This window comes from Chrysemys picta, chromosome 1 (genome assembly GCF_011386835.1).
Source record: "Chrysemys picta bellii isolate R12L10 chromosome 1, ASM1138683v2, whole genome shotgun sequence".
In the NCBI taxonomy this organism is placed as follows: Eukaryota; Metazoa; Chordata; order Testudines; family Emydidae; genus Chrysemys; species Chrysemys picta.
The window spans coordinates 110,983,253-111,008,151 of record NC_088791.1 but is presented as its reverse complement, the minus strand read 5'-3'; the positions used below and the strand labels follow the sequence as shown (position 1 = coordinate 111,008,151).

The following is a 24,899-nucleotide window of genomic DNA, read 5'->3' as shown; positions in this document are numbered from 1 at the left end:
TGAGGTCAGCCATCCCATCTGCTACATTGTGATACTACAGCTTGCCATGCAACCAGCGTCTTACTAGCAGACTGTGCAACAAGGAAGCCAACGCAGCACACAAAGACAATTCAAATCTCTCCCCCAACAGCAGCAAGGCTGCAGGGAACATGTATAAGAGAGATTCTCAAGGGCTACCAATGGCAGAGTGTCTTTGAGAAGACCAAAAAGGATCTAGAGTACTAGCAAGAAGTGAAGTGTTAACAGGTTTTTGCCTCTGGGAGGCACACTCACTTCCCAACAGAACAGCCAATGGCAACAAGGTCCCCACATTGGCATGACATTCTGCTGTAAGAAAAGTCATTTGAGACATTAGTTCATTATATCCAACTGAATATCATCCCAGAAGGGATTAATTTACCCCACAGTGCAATGTAATTCATGTCCTAACATTTATAGTTTACACACACAACTTGCAGAGATTACATTTACCTCTAAAGCTCCCTGCTGTGAAGACGCAGATGAGACCTGCTGTGCTAAACTCACTGCAGGCTGTGGCACTTGAACCTGTCCTCCTAGACCGCCCAGAGGAACTGAAATGTTCTGTTCCACATAAGGCTGCACCATTGCAGCAAGATAGCCTGGCTGAGCCAATGCATCAGTGGGTAAGGGAGGGGACAGTACTGCAGAAGGTATGCAAACAGAGGCCACAGCAGAGGAGGGAGCAACATTTGAGTCTCCTGGGTATTGCGGCGGCAGCCGAGGTGGGAAGCCCTGTGACAGAAATGAGGAATCTGAGTTAGTGCATTTCAGGGGAAGTTAGGAAATCAGAAAGAAAGGCTGAAAAAAGAAAACATGGCAAGTCAAGCTGCAGGGGCATGTTCCAACCCGACAGCCTTCCAGAATGTTCAAGCACCTCTAAAAATCATTTTCCAAGAGGAACAGAGCAGACTGCCCAGGTGAACAAGTTCACCTCCAAAACAATCATGTAGTATGAACCAGCAAATTCTCTCTCAGGGCTCTCACAAAAGAGAAGGGTTTCAAAGTCCCTAGCAGGTAAATGAATCCTCACCTTCCAACTCCCCCCATAGTTATCTACAAAATTATGAAGTGGAAAATCTGAAGAGCTTGCAGGCTGAATGGCCACTACGCAGACAGGATATGCAACCTCTGCTGGTAATCTTTCATAACTAATAGCTAATGTTCCTACAATCTCTCCCCTTTCCACACTCAGGAGGTGGGCTCACCTGAGTGCCAAGCAACATTGCTACACACCGCAAGTAAACAGTACTTGCTATTATCTGCTGTTGGACAGCACATTTCAATGTAATATATATTACATTACAATAGTGGTAAACATCACATGTTGGGCCTCTATTCCCATCACTATGCAGGTTGTCCCTTTTATACCCTGACAGCAGTAAATGTTTAAACTTCTAAATAATCAGACACTGATTAGCTCCTGTCCATCACCTCAACATTCCATGTTTGCATCGGATACTTCACTTCTGTTCAGGGATCACATAGTTTGGTTTATTGCTAAGATATCAATTTTCCCCCAGTGAGTTGTGCCAGAAGACTGGTGTTGCCAGATACCCTACACAGGGTCTTTCCAGGACACAGACCAGCAATTTGAGGTCTTTGGCAGGGGTGATAAAATATTATCAATTTTCAAATTCATAGTTGTCACGTACAGCAGAAAAAAATACTAGCTCTTTCAGAGAAATTCCATTGCCAATAAATCCAGAGTTAGGTGTCCAAAAACAAATAAAATTTAATGAAACTATGCCTTCTTGCATACAAGTGTAATGAGAGAATTTTTTTTTTTTTAAATGAACAAAAGAGAAAACACATGTGGCTTGTTCTCTCTCCCGCCAAATTCGGGTACTGGCAAGTATCTGCAGCACGCAGATCAGGTCTAGTGCCCCAGAGGAACAGAAGACTAGGAGACCTCTTGCTGGCTTGCAACAATACCTGATACAAAGCATCTCCAGCTGGAAGTGCAGCTTCAGCAGCTTGTCCAAGGCTGGCTGGTAATCCCATGGACTGAACAGCTGGCTGCAGGAGCTGTGGGAGAACCTGGCTGGGCAGCTGGGCCGCAGACTGTAGAACAGCTGGAAGCTGGCTAGGGACAATGGTTGATCCTATAGGGATAGCAGCTGCTGCAGCAGATGTGGCCAGAGTGAGTAGTGGCTGGTTAATGCCAGCTGCCATAGAGATAGGCAGAGACTGGAAGCCTGGCTGAGCCACTGACGCATGAGATGCTGCTATGGGGAGCTGAGAGACTGAGAACTGGGGGAGCAGGGAGGTTGACAAGGGCTGTCCCATAGGGAGAAAATGAGAGCCAATGGGGATGGTTGGGGCAACTGAAGGTTGAGGGAGAGAAGGTGCTGAAACAGGTAATTGAGGTTCGCCTTGGATGATCGGCACTGCTTGGGAAACAGGAAGCTGGGGATGCAAAGAAAATAGAGATAGACTTTTTAGGAAGCAGGGTTGCAGAAAGCAGATTTTTAATGTATGAGTCAAAGAAAAGAATTATTTAAGTTATCACACCCTTTAAGAGTGGATTGGGGGAGTAGCTGGAGAGTTGATTGCTGTGTTCCAAAGGGTTCTCATTTTGCAATTCTTTCCTGAAGATCTCTAAACCACCTTTTGCAACATGTATGTTGTGCTGGGTAGAACAGCAAGATCTGAACACTGCTGCAGCACCAACATGTATGTAAACGAACTCTGGTCCTCTCTCATTCTAATTCCACAACCAATCCTCCCTCCCTCCCTTCCCTACCGGGAAGAGATGCAAATCCCACAACAAAATGGGGAAGACTGCCCATTTCGGGTCTGGGCAGGAAGCAATGGAGAGTGAAAAGCCACTGTCAGCATACAGAGAATGGCAAAGGTCAAGTCAATTGAAGCCAACAATCAATTGGAAAAGGAGTTCAAATGAACAAGCAACAAAAACCCTTTAAATTTAACAAAGCTCACATTCATAGTATCAAAAAATGTGAGCCAATCCGAAATAAAACCATTCAGTAATAGAAACATCCTGGCCAAGGAGTGAAGGAGGAAGGCCGGTAGAAAAGAGGACGACAGTTCAGAAGAGGCAGTGTACATGCTTATTAACTGGAGAACAATTTTTTGATTATGAACACACAAATGTAATTTGGATGGAGTAGGTTTCTCCTACATAAAGTGTCAACAATGCCACATGAAACTCCTCAAAGTGCAGGTGACCCATTATTTTAATCTTTGCAGAAGTTGTGTCTTGTTGTCACATTTTAGACAACCTGACAAAGATATCTATGTAAGAAAGGCTTCCCTTTTAAGTGCTGTTGCTCCTCAACTGAACCACTGACCTTCTGCCACATATTCCAAAGAAAGGGATTCCAGGCATACAGACATTTCTGTTCCTGCCAAATTTTTAAACATAGTAGAATAATCGTGTCACCTCCAGCAGTATTTTCTGAACCATTAGGACACAAGGCAGACCAGTAAAAGGGGCAGCCAACAAAGGAAGAGGAGAAGAAATCTCCTAATTTTGCAAAAGACCAAGTTTAATTACCTGAGTTCCAGCTGGTACCTGAGGCATCGGCATGATCAGTGGAGTCTGAGTTTGAGAAACTGGTTGTGATGGGGTAGCTCCACTGGAAACGGATGACTGCTGCAGCTGGTACTGTCCTGTCTGCTGGGAAGGAGCCAGCTGCTGTGCACTCTGTTGCAAGGAGAAAAGATGGCAAGAGAGATTATTTTCTCTTCAGATAAAAACGTCTCAGATTTAGATGTGTTTGGGTAGATTTTCCGAGATTTCACTCTCTGTAAATATAGGAGATAACCATATACGATAGTTTCTATTCCGCAGCATTAAAACAGCTCTGGCACCAACACTGAGCCCTAATTTTTCACTAGTTACAATGGAAGCTAACGCATCCTGCTACAGAATTAGTGTAAGTGAAAAAACAATTAACAGAATATTATTCAGCACAGAAAATATTTCATATCACAAAAGCCAGACGATCAGACAGGGCTACCTAGAATAGGCAGATGTCAAAGCTGTCAAGAGAAGATGTACAGTTTTTCTGAGTGGAACCCCTGTTGTGTACCTATCAGAAACACAGATGTGGGAACAAGTATATTAGACAGCTTGTAAGACTGATTTCACATTATCCTACAGTTAATGCTAAGCAGCTATGCTTAGTGTAAGGCTGTCCAAAGAAGTCAAGAAATTCAAAAATTAAGTCTGAAGTCTACTTGCTACTACACTTTACATCATGACAATAGGGTTGTACACTATACAAACTTCAATGCCAGAAGGACAAAAGGATAAAGCTACCATAAGATTGGTGTTTCATCTTCATGTTTCCACCTACCCAATCATTTTGTTAGATCTTAAAATTACTTAAGAGTTAGTCTGAGCTCTCTTTTCAAATAAGAGAGATTAAACACCTTCCTGAAAGGCACAGAAGACATTCACAAAAAGATCCTACAAAACAGTTGTATCAGTGCCCAAGTAAGAAAACATGTCTTTCAGTTATTCAGCCCTTTACCCAAAACCTAGACATAAATCCTTTTACCATACCCTTATGAGAAGGTGCCCCTGCACAGGGAACCTCATTGAGAAAATCATTGAGAAAATTTGGAAGGCCAGATTCTGCAAGCACTATAGTCCACTTGTACTTAGGTTACAAAATTTCACTTTCAAAACCAAGCACACACTGGAACTAGATGTGGTAAACTTGAGGTTGCGAGAGTAGAGAAGATGTACACCTTTGCCCACTCAAACACATCATCAAGAGGACCCCATTCAAATCTGGAAAGCTTCAATTACATACTTGAGTCAAAAATAAGCCATCATGTATAAAAAAGTCACTAGAATATAAAAAAGTTGGCAGCTGTGCCTAGCATCTGCACCAACAAGCCTATATCCTTTCTACAAAGGACGAGGATATCCTCCTGTTCACTTTTTCCCATAAAAAGCAAGCTGCAAGTTAAACTTACTACACATCAGTCCCAGCTTTAGGAACTGTTATTCTTACCTGCTGACTTTGCTGTGTAGGCTGGCATGGTACCCCCACTGATATACTACTTGAGACTGGCTGGCCTTGCACCTGTGTCTACAGGAAAAAAATGGAAACAGGTAGAATCAGACTGGGCAATTATTGGCTTCTGCAACAAGCATCTATAATTTCTGACTAGGATAGTCTAATTGGAACAAATTTCTAATGAAAACAAAACAATACTATGGCTTAATTTTAATATAGAGCTATTCAACAGAGCAGAGCATTATGGGGAAGTGATGAGCTCTATTTTGTTAAGCTTTCCAGAACAACTAATAAAAAAAAAAAAAAAACCACCAGTGCAACCCAAACAGCCTTCCATATTAGGCAAGTCAGCCTACCAGTTTCATCCTTCTGCAGTGTTTTTTTAGGATCTACGTCAGGCTGTCCTGGTATGATAGCCGGGAACAGAAGCATTCAACATTTACACACTGAGCACACTTAGGTGGCCGGGGTAAAAGAAAGAAAATGAAAAAAAGGATATGAAATCTGTATCCTTGAGCATCAGCTGAAGAAAGATACAGAGTTCTAGACCAGTATTAAATCAAGCGTGTGTGTGTCCTCAGCTCACTTTGAAAGACATGTCAAAAATCCACATCAAATCACTTCCAGATTCTCAAACCCTAATAAATGTTCAGAGCCTATCAACTGGATCAGCTGTTGGAGATACAGAGGGTTCCAGTCCACAGAGTCCTAGCTAACACAAAGAGACAACTTTGAATGAATAAGCAAATAAAAGAATGGACGAAGGACATTACAAGCGAATGTGGAAGAGACTGAAGAAACAGTATGGCAACTACCCCCTCAGCAGTTTCGTTCCCACTTGACTAAATATCCTTCTATATCAGAAACTGGGACGTACAGTAACTATACCCCTCAGGATAGCTCAGAAAGGGAAGGTCACCCAGCTCCCTTTCTTAATTTGTCACTTCAGTGGGAAGGCTGAAAAAGTAGGAAGTGTCTAGTACATTTAGAAAGTTGTATAAAGTACTGTATGAAATATTCTTTCAAATTACTAAAGCCACAAGATTTCCCTTAGAGATAGTGTACATGCCTGCAGTATATTGCTTCCATGAATACTTTTGGAAAGCATTCCTGTGATTTAAGAAAAATCCTTGGAAAACACAACACCATCCAGGTAAGCTCTCTCTTTTGCTCTTTTAATAGTTTCTTGAAGGTATTGCCTATTCGTTATGATTTGAACGTTACATACCAAGGTAATGCCGCTTCTACATGAGGCTACAGTTTAAGTCCTAAATCATGCACTATTTTAACACATTAGTCAAGAGCTCTTAATAAAATCTCACATACGGATTATCTTCCTTATTTTGGGCTACCTTCCCAGCCATTCGTTTAGTCTTTAACCCTACATAGGAAACCACTTACTGAAGTTTGTTGTAACAAAATAGTGTTTATAGAGTAGTATAGTCCCAAATTGTTTCAAAGCACTTCATTAGACTTTCACTCTGCTTACACTGAAGGTTCACAAGTGGGCTCCCTTGGAGTTCAGCAACTGTCATCTAACAGACTGGTGCTTAAAAGCTGCATTCTGAAACAGCTATCCCCACAAGCCTCTACTTGTGTTGAGTGGGTGAAAGAAAAGTCTCCACTATCCCATGAGGAAAGCATTCAGACTGAATCCCTGGTTCCTGACCTTTCTACATTTATACACTGCAGAACAACAAAGCTTCTTTTCTTCCTAAACATCTCCTCCATTCCAAAAAAATGGGCTAGTCCCCTGCAACTGCAACAGTGAAGAGAATCCTGACTTCACTGTTGAAATGAGTGGAGTGAGGGAGAAGAGAAGTCTACTTCCAAGTAGGTCCTCTCCTCTCCTGGCTCTTGCAAGTGAAAGTACTACATGTATCAATAAAAATATGTAAATTCCAACAATGTTTAAGTTTGTTTTATTTTTAACATTCCCAGGTACTGCCATTATGTGGAAATGATACCTTATGAATATCAAGCTCAGACAATTTGTGCAATTGGCTTTAGTTTACATTTTAATTTATCAAAATAGTTAACTTTGAAAATTACTTATGAAAATTTATTTTCCAAGTGCTCCTTCAATAAATACATTCCCAGATCTGTGTATATTTACGGACACACCTCATCCCCTGAAATCCCTTTGAAACCTAGTAAGAGTTTCGCCTGCGTCTGGACAGTGGACAGAAACTGGCATTTTAGTTTTTCTATCCTACATTGTATGAATAGTATTTTGTTAAACAATATTAAATTCTTTAATTGAAGACACTGACTGCATGACCAGAGAAAGCATGATTCTTTCGTCACAGTATTTCTTCCCACAGAATTAGTCATACCTTATTGTACCCAATCCATAACCTTTTCAGGATGAAAAGTCAACCCTGCATTTCAGTCCCCTGGATCTCTGAGCTGAGCATCAGCTAGGAAAATACAATAAGGAGCACTGACTATTTGCTACAAATGTTAGAAGGCCCCACCTACCAAGATTTAGCCTGGGCTGAAGGTAGAATGATTAACTGTTGATGTCTCACTTATTTAGGTGAGACCTGGTAAGCTACTGAGATCCTAGTATATTACTGATATAGCGGGAACATATCCTCTGAATTCCAAGATCTAAAACAACTTGGAGTGGGGAAGGGAGAGGAGAAGGAAAGAAGGGAAACCTGGCTCTTAATTGTGTAAAGGAGGACTTAAACAGCAGAGAAATTCTGGAATGGTTTGCTCCTGTAACCTGAGGGTAGAGTGCAGGTGGTCCTGATGAAAGCGAGGTGGACAAGGCCTGCTGAGCTGAGGCTCCCTGTTGGAAACAGATGAAGAGCTGCGACTCTTGAAATACCTTCTGAGGCAATGGGACAATGGGCAACGAGAAGTCTGAACCAAAAGCTGTAGACAACACCCCTGTTGGGGGAGGAGACTGGAAATCACCAGTGTCGGAGGAAGTCAGCTGTGATGAATCACTTGAGTATTCTGGACTTCCTTCTGGCCAGCTCTTTCTGATAGATCCCGCTCTGGGTACTGTTAGCTCAGGAACAAGGTAGTTACACAGTTCCTCTGTCACAGGCTGGAGGCGACCATGCAACCCTGTTGCCTGAGTGGACTCCTCCTGATTAAAATCCATTGACCCCCGGCAGGTTCTGTAAATACGTTGGGGTAAGATACCCCCTTCTCCTGGAGCCGAATTTGGTGTGTGTACATGGAACTCAAAAACACAGCTTGTTCTGCCATCACCACTGTGAGTAAGCACAGCAGGTGCAGAATGAGGAACAAATATCTGGTGACATTTCAACTGTGTGGAATCTGCACTTAATGGAGATGAAACACTGGACAATGGTGAAAGTGGGCTCATTCCAGAATCCAGCCTCAAGCTCTGTAAATGTCTTGGCAGGAAGGTCTGCCCAGATTGGTAGTCATAAACAGAGCTCTGAAGAGGGCCATCTTGCACATGCTTCTGTTCAGGCACCTGTTTCAAGTACTGTTCAGTCCCATAGGAATTATATGCTACTGTATCATAATGCTCTGGCAACTGTGGCTGGTAGTGCATGCCCACTAAGTACACTGTTTCTTGTGGCATTCTATAGTGAGCATCCTCAGGAGGTGCTGAACTGACTTGCACATGTAGGGGCTCTCCAGTGACCTTATGAGCTGTAGTGCCCAGCATAACGACTGCCTCTGGTGTCCAATTTGTGGGGCTAACACCAGGTGGAAGTAAACTCTGGCCAGTTTTCAGCAAGGGCTGGAAGTGGCATGTTTGGGCTTCCAAGAAGGAGGTACTCTTGCGCCGCTGAGCAATGGTGACCTTCGGCGGGCAGACAGGTGGTGGCGAGAAAGACACTGGCCGTTCATGAATGGTTGGGAAAAATATCTGTGAATCTGGGAACGTTGGTGTTCCCCCACACGGATGCACCAGAGACTGAGGCTGTATTGATATGAACAAGACAAGTAATTCATACATTTAGAAATGAAAGGACATGAACATGCACAGCTCACTAGGCAGCTCTGTGTAGTAACCTTACAGAATGACTACTCCAAGTTCATGATCAATAACACATACATTGCTTTGGAAATTACAAAATGTAAATATCCATTAAATACATCCATGGTGAACATGACTGCATATGGAAGTATTTGCTTTTGTTAGAAGCTGCTTTTCCGTAACAGCCCCCTTCTTCTCATTCACAAAAGAGAGATAATTTGCTGCGGACAATGAAACACTTACTTTCACGATACCTGCAACAGCTTTAAGTTAAGCCTTTGAGTTACTGATTTGTGTGCAGATTATACCAAAACAACCAACTCTGAACTAGCTAGCAGTGAGGCAACAATCTCTTGATTTTGTGTTTACAAGGTACACAAAAAAGGCAAGAAAGGGAGAAGAACTCTTCAGTTTTTGGTTACTTAACTTGGATTATCGCCCATGAAAATGTAGTGTTACTCTTTCAGAAACCATTCAGTACTTGCTATATGCTAAAAGGCAATGAATGAACCTTCTAAGGTCGCAAGATTAAGACATCTCTTAAGAGTCACTCATGTTGTATCATCTTTGGACTCAGTTGATTTCAACGGCCCTTCACATTTGTGGTACTCAATAGGCAAGCCATTAACACTCATTAGAATTGACTAGACTACTCTTGCATCTCCAATCTGAATAGACCTGTACTAAATCAGCAGTGAAGTTCTCAAAAGCAAAGTTATACACTTTTTGATTAAAGTGTTAGGTTCGGCCCATCCTGGCTCTTTTTCCAAGGGCCAAAATGAAGGGTGAGGAAAAGTTGTACTGTAATTTGTAATAGTAATGCATTTTTACTATATATGTCACTACTGATTTTCACTAGCACCTCATACTTTCTACGCCAACAGTACTTACATATTTATTTAATTGCTCTTGGGAGAACAGCAGCAACTGTGCAATCACTGACTACTACAGGCTATTGGAGTCAGAGAACTTGCCAAGAAGTTGCTTCCAATTGGCTAGAAGTTCAAGTCAGTTAGGAAGATCTGGTTCAAGGATAATTCAACAGCAGGGTAACAATCAAGAGCATCATTTCCAAATGTTCGGTGAGAAACTTTCATCTCACTTTGCCCCAGCATATTGAGCCATGATGCAATATTGTCCCTCTTTCAGGAGGATTCTACAAGAGCTACCAGCAACTGATTTCACCATGACATTGTGATTGATTCTTTGAGTTCACTATAATCAAACACATCACTTAATTTCTCCTCTGAAAAAGCAGCAAACTCCCATAGTACACAGTAAAGTGAATAAGGACATGTCCTTTATACTCTATTCCTGTGTTCTGGAAACTGATTCTGTATTCTCCAACCTCCCCTTAAAAGGAAATATTTCCTCAAATTAAAGAATAAATTGAAGCCAAAAACCACTTCTAACTTCATATGGAAACAATTTACTCTGGAAAGACTGCCTTCCATTCATGCTCTTAGCATCTAACATCTGCTCTAACAGAAGCAGTCTTTCTATCTCAAAAGACAATATTTATATAGGAATCAATGGAAACTTAACTGTGACTTCCCTCCAGAATCAAACAGAAGAAGGAAGCTGAACTGTTTGCTACTCCTACTGATAGAAGCCCATCTGATTTGTTTTAACATTATAAATCTAAAAGGTCATTGTCTCCACTAATACACAGTGCTCTGGAGCAAACCAGCTGCTACTAGTAAGTTTTAACACCTGGTCATATTTGACATTAACAATTTTATCCAGGAGCTGAAAGAATGTCACTGACTGCCTAAAAGCAGAAGCAGGTGCACTAACCTTATGGGACATAGACTAGATTGTAACTTCTCTCTTTATCCTCTGTGATACGTTCAGTTCTTTCCCTAAAACTTGAATCAAACTTCAGGTGCCAACATTGCTCATTAATTGTTACATAAGCATGGTGCTTCCCAAAGAGAAGGAATCAGCACTCTAGTTGCATAGGGCACAGGATTTTTTAAAAAATCAGCTCCTCTTTACTTTAAATAAACCAAACCAGGATGTATTTAATGGTAACTTATCTTTGTGTACCAGGAGGTGTACAGTAACACATACAGGACTGACAAAGAGGGAGGGCAGGCTGGAGCGTCGGTGCTTGCGTGGAGAGGCAGAGTGCATGGGCAGGACATTCTCCAGTGCTTTAGAAAGCTTTTCTGCAAAGGTTTCCTCAGGGGCAGTCCGAAGGTAGGAAGGAGAAAGAGGTGCACACAATGCTGGCGGTGGGGTAGAAGGAATACTGGGAAGGATGCAGGGCAAAGAAGGAACAGCAGAAAGATGGGGGACACAAACTGACATGCTACGACCACGTTGAGGCTAAGGAGGAAAACAAAATTAAGAAATGAATGCTTTAAAATGAAAAGTTGTACAACTAATGAGCTAAAACAAAAAAACAAAAAAATCACACATACATGATAAGACTAATGCTGATTGCTATGTGTGCAAAAGGATATGAGGGAGTTTAATGAAGGTCAGCACACAGGGAACAGGAAGTGTGCACCTCTGAGGACTCAAGCTTGCCTTTGATTATTCAACGGTGAAGAGAGTTCCATTAGTGCTCCTACCAGAAGCAATTTGTACGTGCACACGAAGAGCAGGGCTGACATATAGGAGATATTTTCTCACTGTACACTCATTTCAGGAAGCTTTGAAGTGGTATTTCCAGTACCAAGCAATTCTACACATGAAAGACCCTAGGTGCTTAATGCACAGCCTTCAGATGTCCACACTACGTTGAGTGGGGGAAGGTGTGTATGTCAAAGTCAGTGGTACTTGTCTCTCCAGTCTTTCTGCTTGCACAAAACCTATTTCGTTTTCTAGAAAGGAGTTTAGCTTCCTATACATATAACTGGACTGATAGGATACATTTAGTGCTTTATTCAGTCAAGTGATTACCATAAGGAGTTAAGCATCATCCACAACATGAATTGTGGAGCAAAAAGTTAGAGTTTAATATTTGGAAAAAATTGCTTCTTTAATATTAGTTTTACTGCATTTTCTAAAAGATGGCTTTGTTAAATAAAGAGCCAAGATTTTGTGATTTTGACACAACCCCGAAGCCATTAGGTCAGAATCTGACCCAATTAAATACTTGTAAAAAGGAAAGAAGTGGAAAGATGGAAGTGTTAGTATAGTAGCCAGCCCACAATTTCAAGATTTGTTCCTCTAGTCCTTGAAATTTCACAATGAACTGCCCCTTGCCTTCAAAAGAGAATTGAACTCCAAATGTAAAAAAAAAAAATCCAGATTGGTGGTTTTCTAAAGGTCTAACACTGATTTTATCAATATTTTTCAGATTAGTATCTGGACTGCTCAGCAGAATTGTTAGTGGGTTCCCTACTGTTACTCTAATCATTCAATCTGGAAGCCAGCCATGTCAAGCCTGGAATGTTTTTTGGTCCAAGCCACATCCTTGGATTGAAATATGGGAAATTAAGAGAGCAAGCATCGAACTACTTTAGAAAGCTTAGAAGGTTCATTTGATTAAGAATCAACAGCGCCACAAACCTTCAGGTTAAGTGCCTTTGGAAAGGATGGAGAGGCCGTTTATTCATCAATGCAACTGGTAAGTTTCTTCAAAGAGAAAGGCGGACACCACTAACAACTCCAATAAAATTCCCTGCTATAGATACCAAAACAGAAACCTGAGGATTCCCAAGACTCAACAGAAAATGGTTTTGTATTCTCCAGATATGGTACCATTATTTGCTTTTGAGTTTGCAAATAAAGGAGCCAGCGATGACTGTTGAACTGAAATATAAATACTACAGTGGTGAAAGGCCGCGTTTTTTAAGAGCTCCTACAAAGTCAGCATTGAAAACGTATCAAGGGGGAAAAAAGGGTACCAAATAAAGGGTAGCAGATGAACATAGTGGAAAGGGTATTTGTGGCCTTTGCAGGCTTTCCAGGGAAAGGAATATGCATGGCAACTGACAAGCAACTCAAGACAAGCTATAAATAAAATGGGAACACACAAATGTGGGATCTCTTCAGTCTGGAGTGCTTACATGCAACATTCTATAATGGTTAAAAATTCTTACCTGTGACACCTGTAATCAAAGCCTTACAGAATACACATGTAGCAAGTTCACATTTACAGAGCAGCTCTCACTAAGTTATTCTAATACCTGTCTGTCCTTTCAAGGACTCTTGATCCTTGGAACTTCCATGCTCACTGTTAAGTGTGGCTGAAGCACCACGCTATCCTGAGTGAGACTAAGCATAGACTTCAACGTGAGATAACACCCTCAAATTAGGGTTGCATCGGTCAAGACTGATACTAATCCACCCATTTCACTCTAAATGCATGCAAAAAAACCCCAGAAGATTACTTCCTCTTCATCCTAAATGAAGTGCTGCATTTGAGAAGGTGCATATAGCCCAAAGTGTTTTAGATAGAGTTTGCATTTGCATACAATATGCACAGGCTTGGCAGATTTCAAGTTGTATTTTTTATACAATTTTGACACAATAGCAATGTATATTTGAAGCATTTTTATTAGATTTAAATTGTCATAGTTGTGCAAAACTGTAGGTTTAAGCACTTTTTAATAATTTTATCAATTTAAATTTTCACAGTTGTGGAAAATTATGGAGGGCAGACAATTATTTAATTATAGTAGATGTGAGGTTCAAAAAGTTACGCTTTATAACTGTTATAACACAAACTGTCAATATCTCATGCCAAAATATATAAAGTAAGTATCCCTAAATCAAGCTCAAGTTCTCAAGCAGCATTTTTCTTACTTCACCTATCTGTAAATTTTGATCTATGGAAATATTTTTTCATCGTTTGTGTGTATGGTAAATCAACATTTACCAATAAAAATCTTATCCTTCCAAGCCTAAATATATACACCGCAGATTGAAAGGCAAGAGGAAAGTTTGTGACAAAACCAAACAGATTGATGTAATCCATAGTGTTCTGTGTGCCTTTTGAGGTTTGTGCTTACCACTGTGGGTGGCTGATATCCTCCATGTTGTTGAGACTGCACTTGGCCAGCTGAAGTTGTGTATCCCTGGACTGTAGCTGTTGAGATAGTCTGTTCATGCTGGGAACCATAGGACACAGTCTGTTGGCTAGTCACACATGATTCAGTATGAACAGATGATCCCTGACCACTGTCAACTGCCCCATCAGCTGAAAATAAAGACCACAAGACTTTAGTTTCAAAAACAATACTGTGGACTCACAAGCTTTACAGTCTTGCTTGAATATTACAAGCCAAGATTTTCAAAAACGGGTGCCTAAATTTAGTCTTGGAAATGTATGTTGCTTGATTTTCCAAAGTGCTAAGCTCCCAGCAGTTCATAACTGAAGTCAGAGCTTACAAGTACTTTGCACTGTCCAAGTCAGGCCATTTACTCAGGTGTTTAAGTATGAATTTGGAAGTCTAACTTTAAACACCCTTCTGAAAATCTTAGCCTTAAAAAACTTTATTATTTGCACGCAATAATGTCAGTCTCACAACCTGCCCTGACTACAGGATGTCTTCCATCTCCTCCACTCTCCACAACAACATGTCCTATATTGAACTAAGGTCTTCAGGGCAGGGTTTACTTTCATTGTGTCATCTACAGTACCCAGTACACTGGCAGTTTTTAAATATTTTATTGATTATTAAGAGGAAAACTGGTCCAAAACTAAGATTCTCTTCCTCCAATATAGCAAACATATATATGGATATATCCCTGAGAGCTCCATCTCCAACTCTGAACTAAATTGATCCGTATGATGAGGAGAGGAGTGTGGAAAGCCAATGACAATCATTTCAACAGCTCCCTTACCTAGACAGAGTTATCAAAAAGTTATTCCCAACTAAATGTGGAAATAAGAAGTTTGCTTCAATTCTGCCTTGCTCTGGCCCTCAGCTGCTCTTTTGAAAATGTTACGAGGTCCTCTCTGCTAACCAGGGGTTCTTTTTTATTATTATTTTTTAATTTTATTTATTTATTTATTTGTTTTAAAGAGGATGAACAGCCTCATTGCCTTGCACACATAGGTGTATCTTTCAAGTCTGAGTATATCCAAAAAAGATCTTAATACCCAGCTGCCTATACAGGGCAAATAGTAACTTATGTTTCTCTCTCTCTCATTTTATGAGTGCATATATGGATGGAAGATCCAGTAGCCTCTCACTATTTTCTCTTCCTCTTACAATCATATACTACTGTAGAGTTCCAGATAGAAGAGCAAGAAATGAAGCAGCAACTCAATACTTTGGATACCCCACTGTGGGCAGAATTATCAGCATCATGTAACCTGATTTTTCACTTGAAAGGGAAATCAGTAAGACTCCCCAGAAGGAAGGAGAGTAAAATTAAAAGGGGTGGGAGTACATCCTGAATGGCCTAAGGCAATATACTTACACAGAACAGATATGCCGGGCTGTTGATATTGCAATTGTTGGTGCTGATCAGCCTCTGGCTCTTCGGGCTCTACTTGTGTGGACACTGATGCTGAAGTAGTGGGGATGGCAGTGATGCCAGTGGCAGATGGAGGATGCTTTGCCCCTGCCTGGGTAGCATTTGTTTGTAGCTGCTGTTCCAACTGCTGCTTCTGACTGATTTCTTCCTGCTTTCTTTTCTCCTGCTCTTCTCGCACCAACTGACGCTGCTCTCGCTTTCGCTTGATCAGAGACACTCTGTCCTTGATCGCTTTGGCCATTGTCTTGTGATCCCCTTCACAGACATACCCTGACTCCACCTAAAGCAGGGCACATGGATGTTCAATATCACATCTTGCCACACCAATACAACAAGTACAGCTCTGCTGTATAATCTTCAGCTTCCCAGTCTCCTCTGAAGGTTAGCTCCAAACACAACCAGTCCCTCACCCGCTTATGTCTGCCAGGACAATAAAAGCATGGCAGGTTACACCCCAACCTCAGAAGGAAGTGTGTGAGTTGATCTAAACTAAAAACAATTACAAATGCCCAAAAAGGACACAAGAGCCCTTACCATTTCTTGTGCTACATCCTCTGGGACATCTCTCTCCAAGTCAAAGGAAAACTCTATTGCCTCATTGTCCTTGTATTTGCCCTTAAGCTTTTTGATATCCTCAATTCGTAACCAGAGCTTGATGGCAATCTTCTCTCCATCATCTTCCTCTGCTAGTTCTACCCGCACACCAGTCTCTTCCTGGAAGAAAGCGTGGTTCAAAAGGTCCTTGATAGCATATCTATACATATCAGGATAGAGAAGTGGAAAGGGAGAGAAGATACACAATGATTAAGTTTTGACAAAATCAGTAAGGAACATCATCTTCCTTGAACGACGATACCAAAAAGCTTACTCTCAACTTTTCATACTACTCCCATTAACTCCTCTGTTTGTTTTTTGGGATGGGGGGATTAAATCTGCTATTTCAATTTTTCTTTTCCAGTGCCAATTTTTGAAACTTTTCAAAATGCAATCAACGATTAACCCCAAGATGATGCAAAAGCATGCAACTGTCAGTGGCTTAAAATTCACTTGCATCTCAACTACAAATCCCTAATCCTATCAGCACATCACATTAATTACTTAAAATAATGGCCAGCATATCATAAAATAACTCTTGAAACAGTATGGCTTTATGAAGGTTAAAGTACCATAATACATCTGTTAGTCCACATATTGGGCACAGCGGACACTGCCATTTTAAATAAATAAGTCAGTATTCTATTCAAGATGGCCTCCAAACCCTAGACCAGTCATCTCCTCACTGTTTACCCAACTGTCTCATTCTGTTTGAGACCTGTATTTATCTTTGACAGCCCCGGCAACGTATCAGTGGCCAATGATTTCCATCATCCCTCTCAGCAAAAGTAGTAACATTACCAGTGCTGTAGAGAGCTTTACCTATCTTCCTTCCCACAACTGGTAGATGCCAGTAACACTGGGTCTCAGCTACCAAGTGGAAGGGAGATGGGTATTCGATGAAAGGAATAATCCTCCATTTCACACTTCCTCTTACCTAGAGGTAATTATGGTCTTATGCCCTACATTTAGGCCTTCAACTTTAGTGCTATTTGGGAAGCACTGGTGCAAATTATATTCCAAACAATACATCCCTGCAGAGTACAAATGGTGAGGTCATCCTGTACAGGCATAGTAAGAAAGAGCATCACTGTCTCTACTACAAAGAGTGACTGGGTTTGAACACCGTTGTGAATAATCAAATCAGCTAACACAATGTGGTCAGTATAGAATAGCCCAAAATCACACTCAGCATCATATCAGTCATAACCGCTCTCAAGACCTCAACATTTTATCAGAATTATATGTACGACACTATCCAGAAAGTTTCCAATACATAGTATCTGAAGCCTTATAGGACTATTCCAGTGCTTTAGTCTATGCTGAAATACAACTACCTGGGCCTCAAAGAAGTGGAGCTTACCTTTCATCTTTGTTTTGTCGGATGCATCCCTCAATGATCTCCTTCACTTCAGGAATTGCTACTTTATCAAAGCTAGCTGGCTTGACTCCCTGAAACACACAGAAGTACAAGTGGGGATACAGCAACAAGGAAGCCCACTTATTAATTTGCAATGATGTTTAAAAATTGCAGAAACAACCTTCATATTAACATAGACCCATATTCTGTATACACAGGGCCAAGTTCATATCCCTGGTGTGAACTACAAAGATAAATCTGGCACAGGATGTCTTGTTCCTCAATCATTCATTACTGATCTTTCAAAAGAAGATTCATCCTTTTTCTCTACTAGACATCCCCTATATAGTTTGAGGGCTTTAGCAGTTAGGCACTACTCAGCCATTTTAAACTTTAGAAGAAGAATTTGTTGGCTAGAGGGGCACATGTCATCTCAGAAGGGAGCATCTTCTGTGCAGCTCCAGTACACTAACCCACATGATTACCTGAACACACACAGCAAAGAGTTAGATTGCTTCCTAGAATTGTTCCAAATTACAGTTACGCAGGAAGATTTAGGCATAGATTCATCTTCAAGGAAAGAATTCAGCTCCATAAACAATCTGTCTGGATGTCTATGTAAATTGTTCAGTGTCCTAGACAGACTGATTGGAGACTTCCCTATACCTCCGCCTCTGAGTCAAAAATAAATCTGATAAGGCAGGACAGTCTGACAGCACAAATAGATGTTATGATTACATAGGCAGCTCTAACTGGCAACACTTCACTGACTTTTAGCAACACAAGGGCATTCTCCTGAGAAAGAGTAAGCAAAATCATCTCTTACAGCACTTTTTCCATAAGGATCCTATGGAAGCCAGTGCAGATATATATGGGGCTAAATTTCCTTATTTACATGTGACCAACATCCCCACTGATTTTGGAGGGGGCTGTGCACACATTAAGGAAAGCAGAATTGGGCCCACAGAACTTCACTTTACTCAGTCTTCATCTCAACTTAATATTAAAGATGGCAACACATTGAAAGAGGAAGCAGCCAATTCTGTTTATTCATAGTTTTAGTAATCTAAAGTCTCAGTTTGCAGCAAAGTAAACTATAAACTTAAATTCAGCTACCAGATCTGTTACTTATCGTGTCGATCACTGCACTAAATGTATACCTGAAGTATCAGCCTGCACCTCTGGTGGATCACAATGAAACCAAGCACAGAGCCAGTCCTGAAGTAGAAGTCAAGGAACAGGGCTATATGAAGTATTCCAGACCTTCATGGTTTGTGTCCTGAGCACCTAGAGACATTCTCCCTGTAGGATACACCAGCTAGGGCAAGGGTTCTCAACCTGGTGGTTACAAACATACCACTCTGCCCTTCCCATATTGCGTAATGGGAGGAAGGTCATAGTTCAGTGGCTCTCAACCTTTTCCCTAAGAAACTCAGGCTAACAGTCCCTCATTTAAATGGAAGAGGACTAACATAATATTTTCAGTAGATTCCTAGACTCAATTCCCTTCTCTATTGGTCTGAGGGTGGTTTGTGGACCTTCCAGGCATGTTGAACAGCTTATTTTCTCTCCCAGACTCTTCCAAGGGAGAGAGAGGTGGGTTCCAACAGGGATGGATGAGTGAAGGGGAAGCACTGGAGTCCAGATTTCTAATGCCTTTTATTGTTATTAGCTGTAGTTTTAGTATGCATTGTTCATGCACCTAGAGTAATGAAGAGGTGTATTTAATAACCAAAAATTAAGTATGCTGGATGTATTTCACACAACAAATCCAAATATCTGGTTGATTCTATTCTGGAGGACCTGTTTCCTTGCTCTAAACTTTGCTCTAGCTTACAGATCCCTGAAGTTAAGCTTCATAAAATTGAAGCGTATAGTGTGACAAAAGACAGCCCCGGAGCAGGGCCTCTCAGTGAACATTAAGAATGCTTTTTAAAAGCTTTTTTGAAAATGAGAACTTTATCAGAGGCCAATGGCTCAGCTGATAAGACACCAGACCAGAGCTTATAAAAGTAAACTTGATACAGCAACATGGGCACTCAATCTCCCAGTTTTCCAGCAAGACATTAGCAAGCATTGTACTGCATTGCAATAGATCTTAAAATTATCTTAATCTTTAACTTTCTCCCCAAATTCCTGTGTTTGTTTTTTTTGGTCTCTAATCATTTTACTGCTTAAAGTACTAACAATTAGCAAAGCTAAATTCTTTAAATATGATCACTTTCCAAGCTTAAATTGAGAGCAGGTATTCAGACTTCTAAGGTGGTCACTTTGGCTACATGATCCATTGTGTAATTTATACCCCAGGTATTTCGAGCACAGGGGGCTCCTCAGGTTATGTCTACACTGCAACTAGTAGTGTGCCTCCCAGCCCAGATAGATGTACACGCAACAATAGCAGTCGGACGCTGTGGCACAGGTTAATCACTCGAGTACAGACTTGGGGGGGGGGGGGGGGAGAGTGTCAGGCAGATTTATACTGTGGCAGCTAGCCTGTTCCACCATGCACGCCACAACAGATACTGCTATTTTTAGCACACTAGCTCCAACAAAGCTAGTGTGCCTCTGTCTACCCGGGCTGGGGGACACACTCCCAGCTGCATCACATATATACCCTAAATAACTAGAGTCCTGAAAGTAGCAATAGCCTGCATATACTCCAATTTACATCACTGACAGCAGCAACAGACGCAAGATGTCAGTTAAGGATCTTTGGGAAGATCCCATTTCAGAAAAGCAAAGAAATAAAATATAAAAATGGCTGGCACAGCTGGACATAAGCTTAAGGAAATAAATGAGAAAGTTTCCTGTTGATGGTACTTTATTCTATGTTCCATCCTTGCAACTGCATCAGATCTTTTAAGTGATGAGGAAGTTAATAAGGGGGTAACTACGAACCTTACCAAGTTAATGACTGAAAAATACTCTTGGATATTTAAAGTTCAGATATTTCAAGTACCTTTACTATTACCCACTGCCTTAGGCTGTAATCAGTCAGGAAGCCACTTCTCAACCAGAAAGGCCTGGCTGCACACAATTTCTAAGCATACTGTAACAAGGGAGAAAATGAGGAAAGAGGTCCTGTGCTTCAAGTGACCTTGGTGTGTCCTGTGTGCAACCATACACTCTTTCAACAGGCCCTGGAAGACTGAAGATACTCAAGGGCATATACTTTCAGTTTCTTGGCTCAAGCAGTTCATATTAACTAGTTGAGGGTATGTATGTGTCAAGTATTTAGAAGCACAGTTCCCACATCTTCCCCTTCTCCAAGCTCATTAGGAAGAATCAGGAATGAGGACAAGCCAATGGATTTTTTAGAAACTGTGGGTTCCCACTCCTAAGTGGTGATGCTCAGTTACAACAGCACTGAATACCTGCCACTACTTTTGTGGTTGACCTGTGTTTGTTACAAAGAATAATGGGCTCTTACAAACAGCAGATTCAAGGAACTGACATATATTTGTTACAGATACCTGTTCTAGACCTGTTTAATACACAAAATTAGTCTTTTGGGTGGACATCAGAGCATTTAAATACTTCCTTGCATTGCTAATGTGACTATCAACATGATACCTAGGCACTATCTATAATAGTCAGGTCTTTAGCTATTAATATATAATAGACCAAGCTGTAATATAGAAGCTATCGAGATTAGCTCAGAAATCAACACAAGATCCAGCTGATGTATAATTAGAAGGGCTTTGATGAGACAGAGTGTGGATATTTTAACTGGACAAAAATGAAGTCCAATACTCTTTTTTACAATCTGCATCCACATTTACAACAAAAGCAACATCACTAGTTGAATATTTTATACATCATTCAGAGTAAGTTTGTGAATTTATCAAAACAAACAGAAAGGGTGCTCTAAAATCCAACAGCAGTCTCTAATGTTCCTTGAACAAATCAAAACAAGCTAACATAGGTAACTCTGAACAAACTCCAGAACATTCTTTCAAAATAGTTCTGAATGCCAGGAAGAGAAACAACTGTGTTGTATTTTGCATGATCCGTATCACGTTGTTCAGATCCAGATTACAACCAGAAAATTGTAGCACTGAATACTTAATTATCTTCCCTTACCAATTCAGAAGTGTCACTTGTATGTGTTCTTATGGAGCAAATAGTCAATGCTAAATGATTCTAACACCAAATTAAGTTAAAAGTAGCACAAACAGGATAGATAAAAATGACGTATTATGAATTAGGATGGTTTTGTTTGGATTTTGAATAATATTTAACTCACTTAGCACTATTTTGTTACTTGCAACTGAAGCACCAAACAAAAAAAGTTACCTGTGCAAGACCATTAGCTAACTAAAGAAATGTTTTTAATAAGATATTCCAGAAGATCAGTTTTAAAAGTTCATAGGAGCTCCAACCTTCACTCACCCTCAGTCTCTATACAGCAACAGTCTGTACGACAGTATGAGACTTTTGTTATAATTATTCAGAAGAGAACAAGTCACCTCTCTATGCCAGGCACAAAGTAAGATGAGGAATTGACTCAGTTTTCATTATTCCTTTATATTTGCTGTTCCCAGAACTCTCACCCCCACATAAGACATTTAAGTTTTTCCTAAATACAAAATCAGGTCTCCCACTAACTGAAACCAAAGCAGTTTATGTTAAGTCAGACCAGTCCAGCAGACTTGTTCATGAAAGGCTCCTGCTGCAATTGCCTTACTTGAGCTACATGTGCCTATCCAGTACAGTAGAAATTCCTACCCACCTCTTTAGCACCGTCCTTGTGAGAGCAGCAACAACAGTGGGAATTAATTATGACAAACACCGGGCAAATCTCTCTCTTTGTAAAATCCATCAGGAGAGAGAGACAGACACCAAAAATGGGATGAAAGATAAAAAAATATTCCAATATGAGGGTCTGTTAGGTATAGACTTAACGCACGGCAGAAGGAAAGCAGACGTCAAAATTAAAGGGGAGCATGGTTTCTTGTTTCAAGCCACTTGTGCTTCCCTTAGTCCTGTACATGAGTTTGCAGAAATCAGAGCTCTGTTCTGATGGCTGCTTGCTCCATTCCAGACCCCAGAACAGAAACACTAAATGCTAAACAGCAGGTAAGCTTACTCAAGTGCTCGTCCTCCACCACCCCTCTCCTAATAGCAAAGGCATTACAGAGGCAGGCAGAGTGGGGATCTTTGCTTGCTTTATGCCCCACCTCCAACCTAGATGGTCTGCTCATTCTCTGCCCATGTTTGCTGCAATAATTAACATTGCATGTAAACTAGAACCACAATGTTTGGCTTAACTCCCACCCTAGCAAATTAGATACTATTGAACTGAAAGGAATGGGTCAATGTCCAGTACAACAACCTGACCAAAGTTTGTTGGCACTATTTAATATATTAAGAAAGCAACAGGCACTGAGCTGTGATACAGGACATATTTCTGCCTACCAAGTCAATCCAATTACAGCATGGTGCCAACACCTACTTCAACAGCAGAGTCCTTTTTCTCAACATTTAAAGAATATTTCCTTAATGATTAAAGCACCTTACACATTCTGCACCCTTTCTGGCCAGCACTAACAGTCTACCACAGGCACAAGTAATGTATATTACAGCTGCAATCATTCTTAAGGTGACTCCCATACTTAGCACATTTTATTCCCTTGCCTATACTAAAATTCCAGGCCCCAGCCTCACATATCCTGTACTAGATTACATAACTTCAAGTATTTTAAAATTCTCAAATAGAGTATCATTCGTCTATGCAACTCTAGTAATTTAAGAACTTGGGAGAGCCTACACAACAGATGTTAGACAAAAAAAGTACTGAGACCATACCAAGATGAACAAGGCTTGTACAAATTCCCTCGTAGTTACTACAAGTGCTGTGAATGTCTTGTTCACAGCTACAGAGCCATTATTTTAAGGTGAAATTAAAAGCAACCTTTCCTCTCCACCTACTCCTCCCTCCCCCACCAAATTAAGGTCTGATCTGAGCAAATAAATCCCAGCCAATCAATGAGGACATACTGCACATCAATTAAAAGGTTATCTTAAATCTCTGAATATGACCTCACCCCAAAAATCTTCTTGGTACTTCCAGGTTCACTGAAGAGATCATAAATGCATTCTACTCTATATAGTATTTTATACTGTGCTTATCATTATAGTATCTGAGTACATTCCAATGGCACATTAAGCACATCCAAATTCTATGTTACAATGAGACATTCGGTATTTGATAGCACATTCTAGGACACCTTCATTGAAGATCTCCTTTTCACTGGCAATCACTGATGAGAAAATTGTTAAAAGGTCATCTGAAATACATTGCTGTGCTGACTGCTCCTAATAGCATTGTTAGTCAGACATTTTGCACACAAATATCAGCTCCCAGTTTTGCTTAATGCTTTTGCCGTTATGATCCATACTACAGCGGGGAGTTTAGTAACTCATTGGCAAGTATGACATGCTAAGGTACTTTCCCCTGCAGTGCTCTTCAGTGAACACAAATGCCTGTTTTTTGCAGTCAGAACAGACTAAAATTGATTTCACGGGAATAGAATTTATTTTATTCCTTGTTCCATTTCATTCTCCTCTATGGAATTCTGTCTGCATTTTTCTGGCACACTATGCAAGTTGCACTGTGCACTTTAGTATTCCAACTTTTCAACCCCCTACCGAAACACTATGTGTTTGCTTTATTCCTTTCAAAAAGTACTTTAAATACACAGCCCAAAAGGAATTTTACAGTAACTGCTTTAATCTCTTCTCCTCAAACATAATGTTCAGACTTATGCAGTCCAGAGGCTAATAGAATCAGTGACAAAGTCAAATTACACAAACAAAGTAATTAAAATCTCCATTATTTTTTGCTAGGCTGTTAAGTTGCTGGTTTGAGCCAGATATGGGCTGCTACAAACCATTAGTTTAAGGAATTCAAACACAGCCAATGATTCCAGTGGAAAACAAGTCTCCAATTCGTCCCCCGAAGTGCCACAGGCAAAACTATGCAAGGCAATTAAATTAGTTTACCTCATGATACTCTAAAATACCAACACCTGCTATTAGTTATTTCTCCAACCCAGGGAGCCTATAAGCTTAACCATTTCTTCCTTTCACCACTGCCTCCAGTTTACCCCTAAGCAAATAGAATTCATAAAATTCAGAAGGCTCTTTCCAGAAGCTGCCCTTCCAGCTCTGCTTTTTCCTTGTGCACAACTGAAGAGTTCTGAAAACTACCATCTACATCTGGAAATTCATCTCCCAGTACAATTTTAATCTTGATCCTTGAGCTGATCCAATCACATCCTACATTCCCCTTTACTGACTTGGAAAAGGGACATTTTAGCTATTTATTCAGTCAAAAGACAAGTGACCTGTAGAAGCAGGAGTTTAGATCAGCACATATACTAAAATTAGTTACAGTATTTTTGATTTAGTGACTAAATTAAAGCCAGTTTAAGAAAGCTGCTTCATTGACTACATTATTTCAATAGCAACAATTCAAAATGTGTATCTAAAACAGTAAAGCCAGCACTATGAG

The 24,899-nt window shown here is 40.6% G+C and overlaps 1 protein-coding gene across 12 annotated transcripts in view; it reads right to left on the bottom strand.

Moving 5' to 3' along the window:
* The window catches only part of WNK1 (WNK lysine deficient protein kinase 1), a 167,224-nt gene that overhangs the window by 59,936 nt on the left and 82,389 nt on the right, over nt 1-24,899 (bottom strand). For 4 of the 12 annotated variants that reach the window (XM_065582293.1, XM_065582304.1, XM_065582334.1 and 1 more), the window contains exons 5-14: nt 17,387-17,475; nt 15,964-16,183; nt 15,373-15,709; nt 13,956-14,143; nt 11,062-11,319; nt 7,747-8,931; nt 5,010-5,087; nt 3,539-3,688; nt 1,954-2,427; nt 472-753 (exon numbers count right to left, since the gene is read on the bottom strand). In XM_065582293.1, the coding sequence (XP_065438365.1) occupies nt 472-753; nt 1,954-2,427; nt 3,539-3,688; nt 5,010-5,087; nt 7,747-8,931; nt 11,062-11,319; nt 13,956-14,143; nt 15,373-15,709; nt 15,964-16,183; nt 17,387-17,475 (3,261 nt within the window). The remainder of the gene's footprint in view (nt 1-471; nt 754-1,953; nt 2,428-3,538; nt 3,689-5,009; nt 5,088-7,746; nt 8,932-11,061; nt 11,320-13,955; nt 14,144-15,372; nt 15,710-15,963; nt 16,184-17,386; nt 17,476-24,899) is intronic. The other 8 variants (XM_008164225.4, XM_065582338.1, XM_065582344.1 and 5 more) reach the window with 5 other exon arrangements.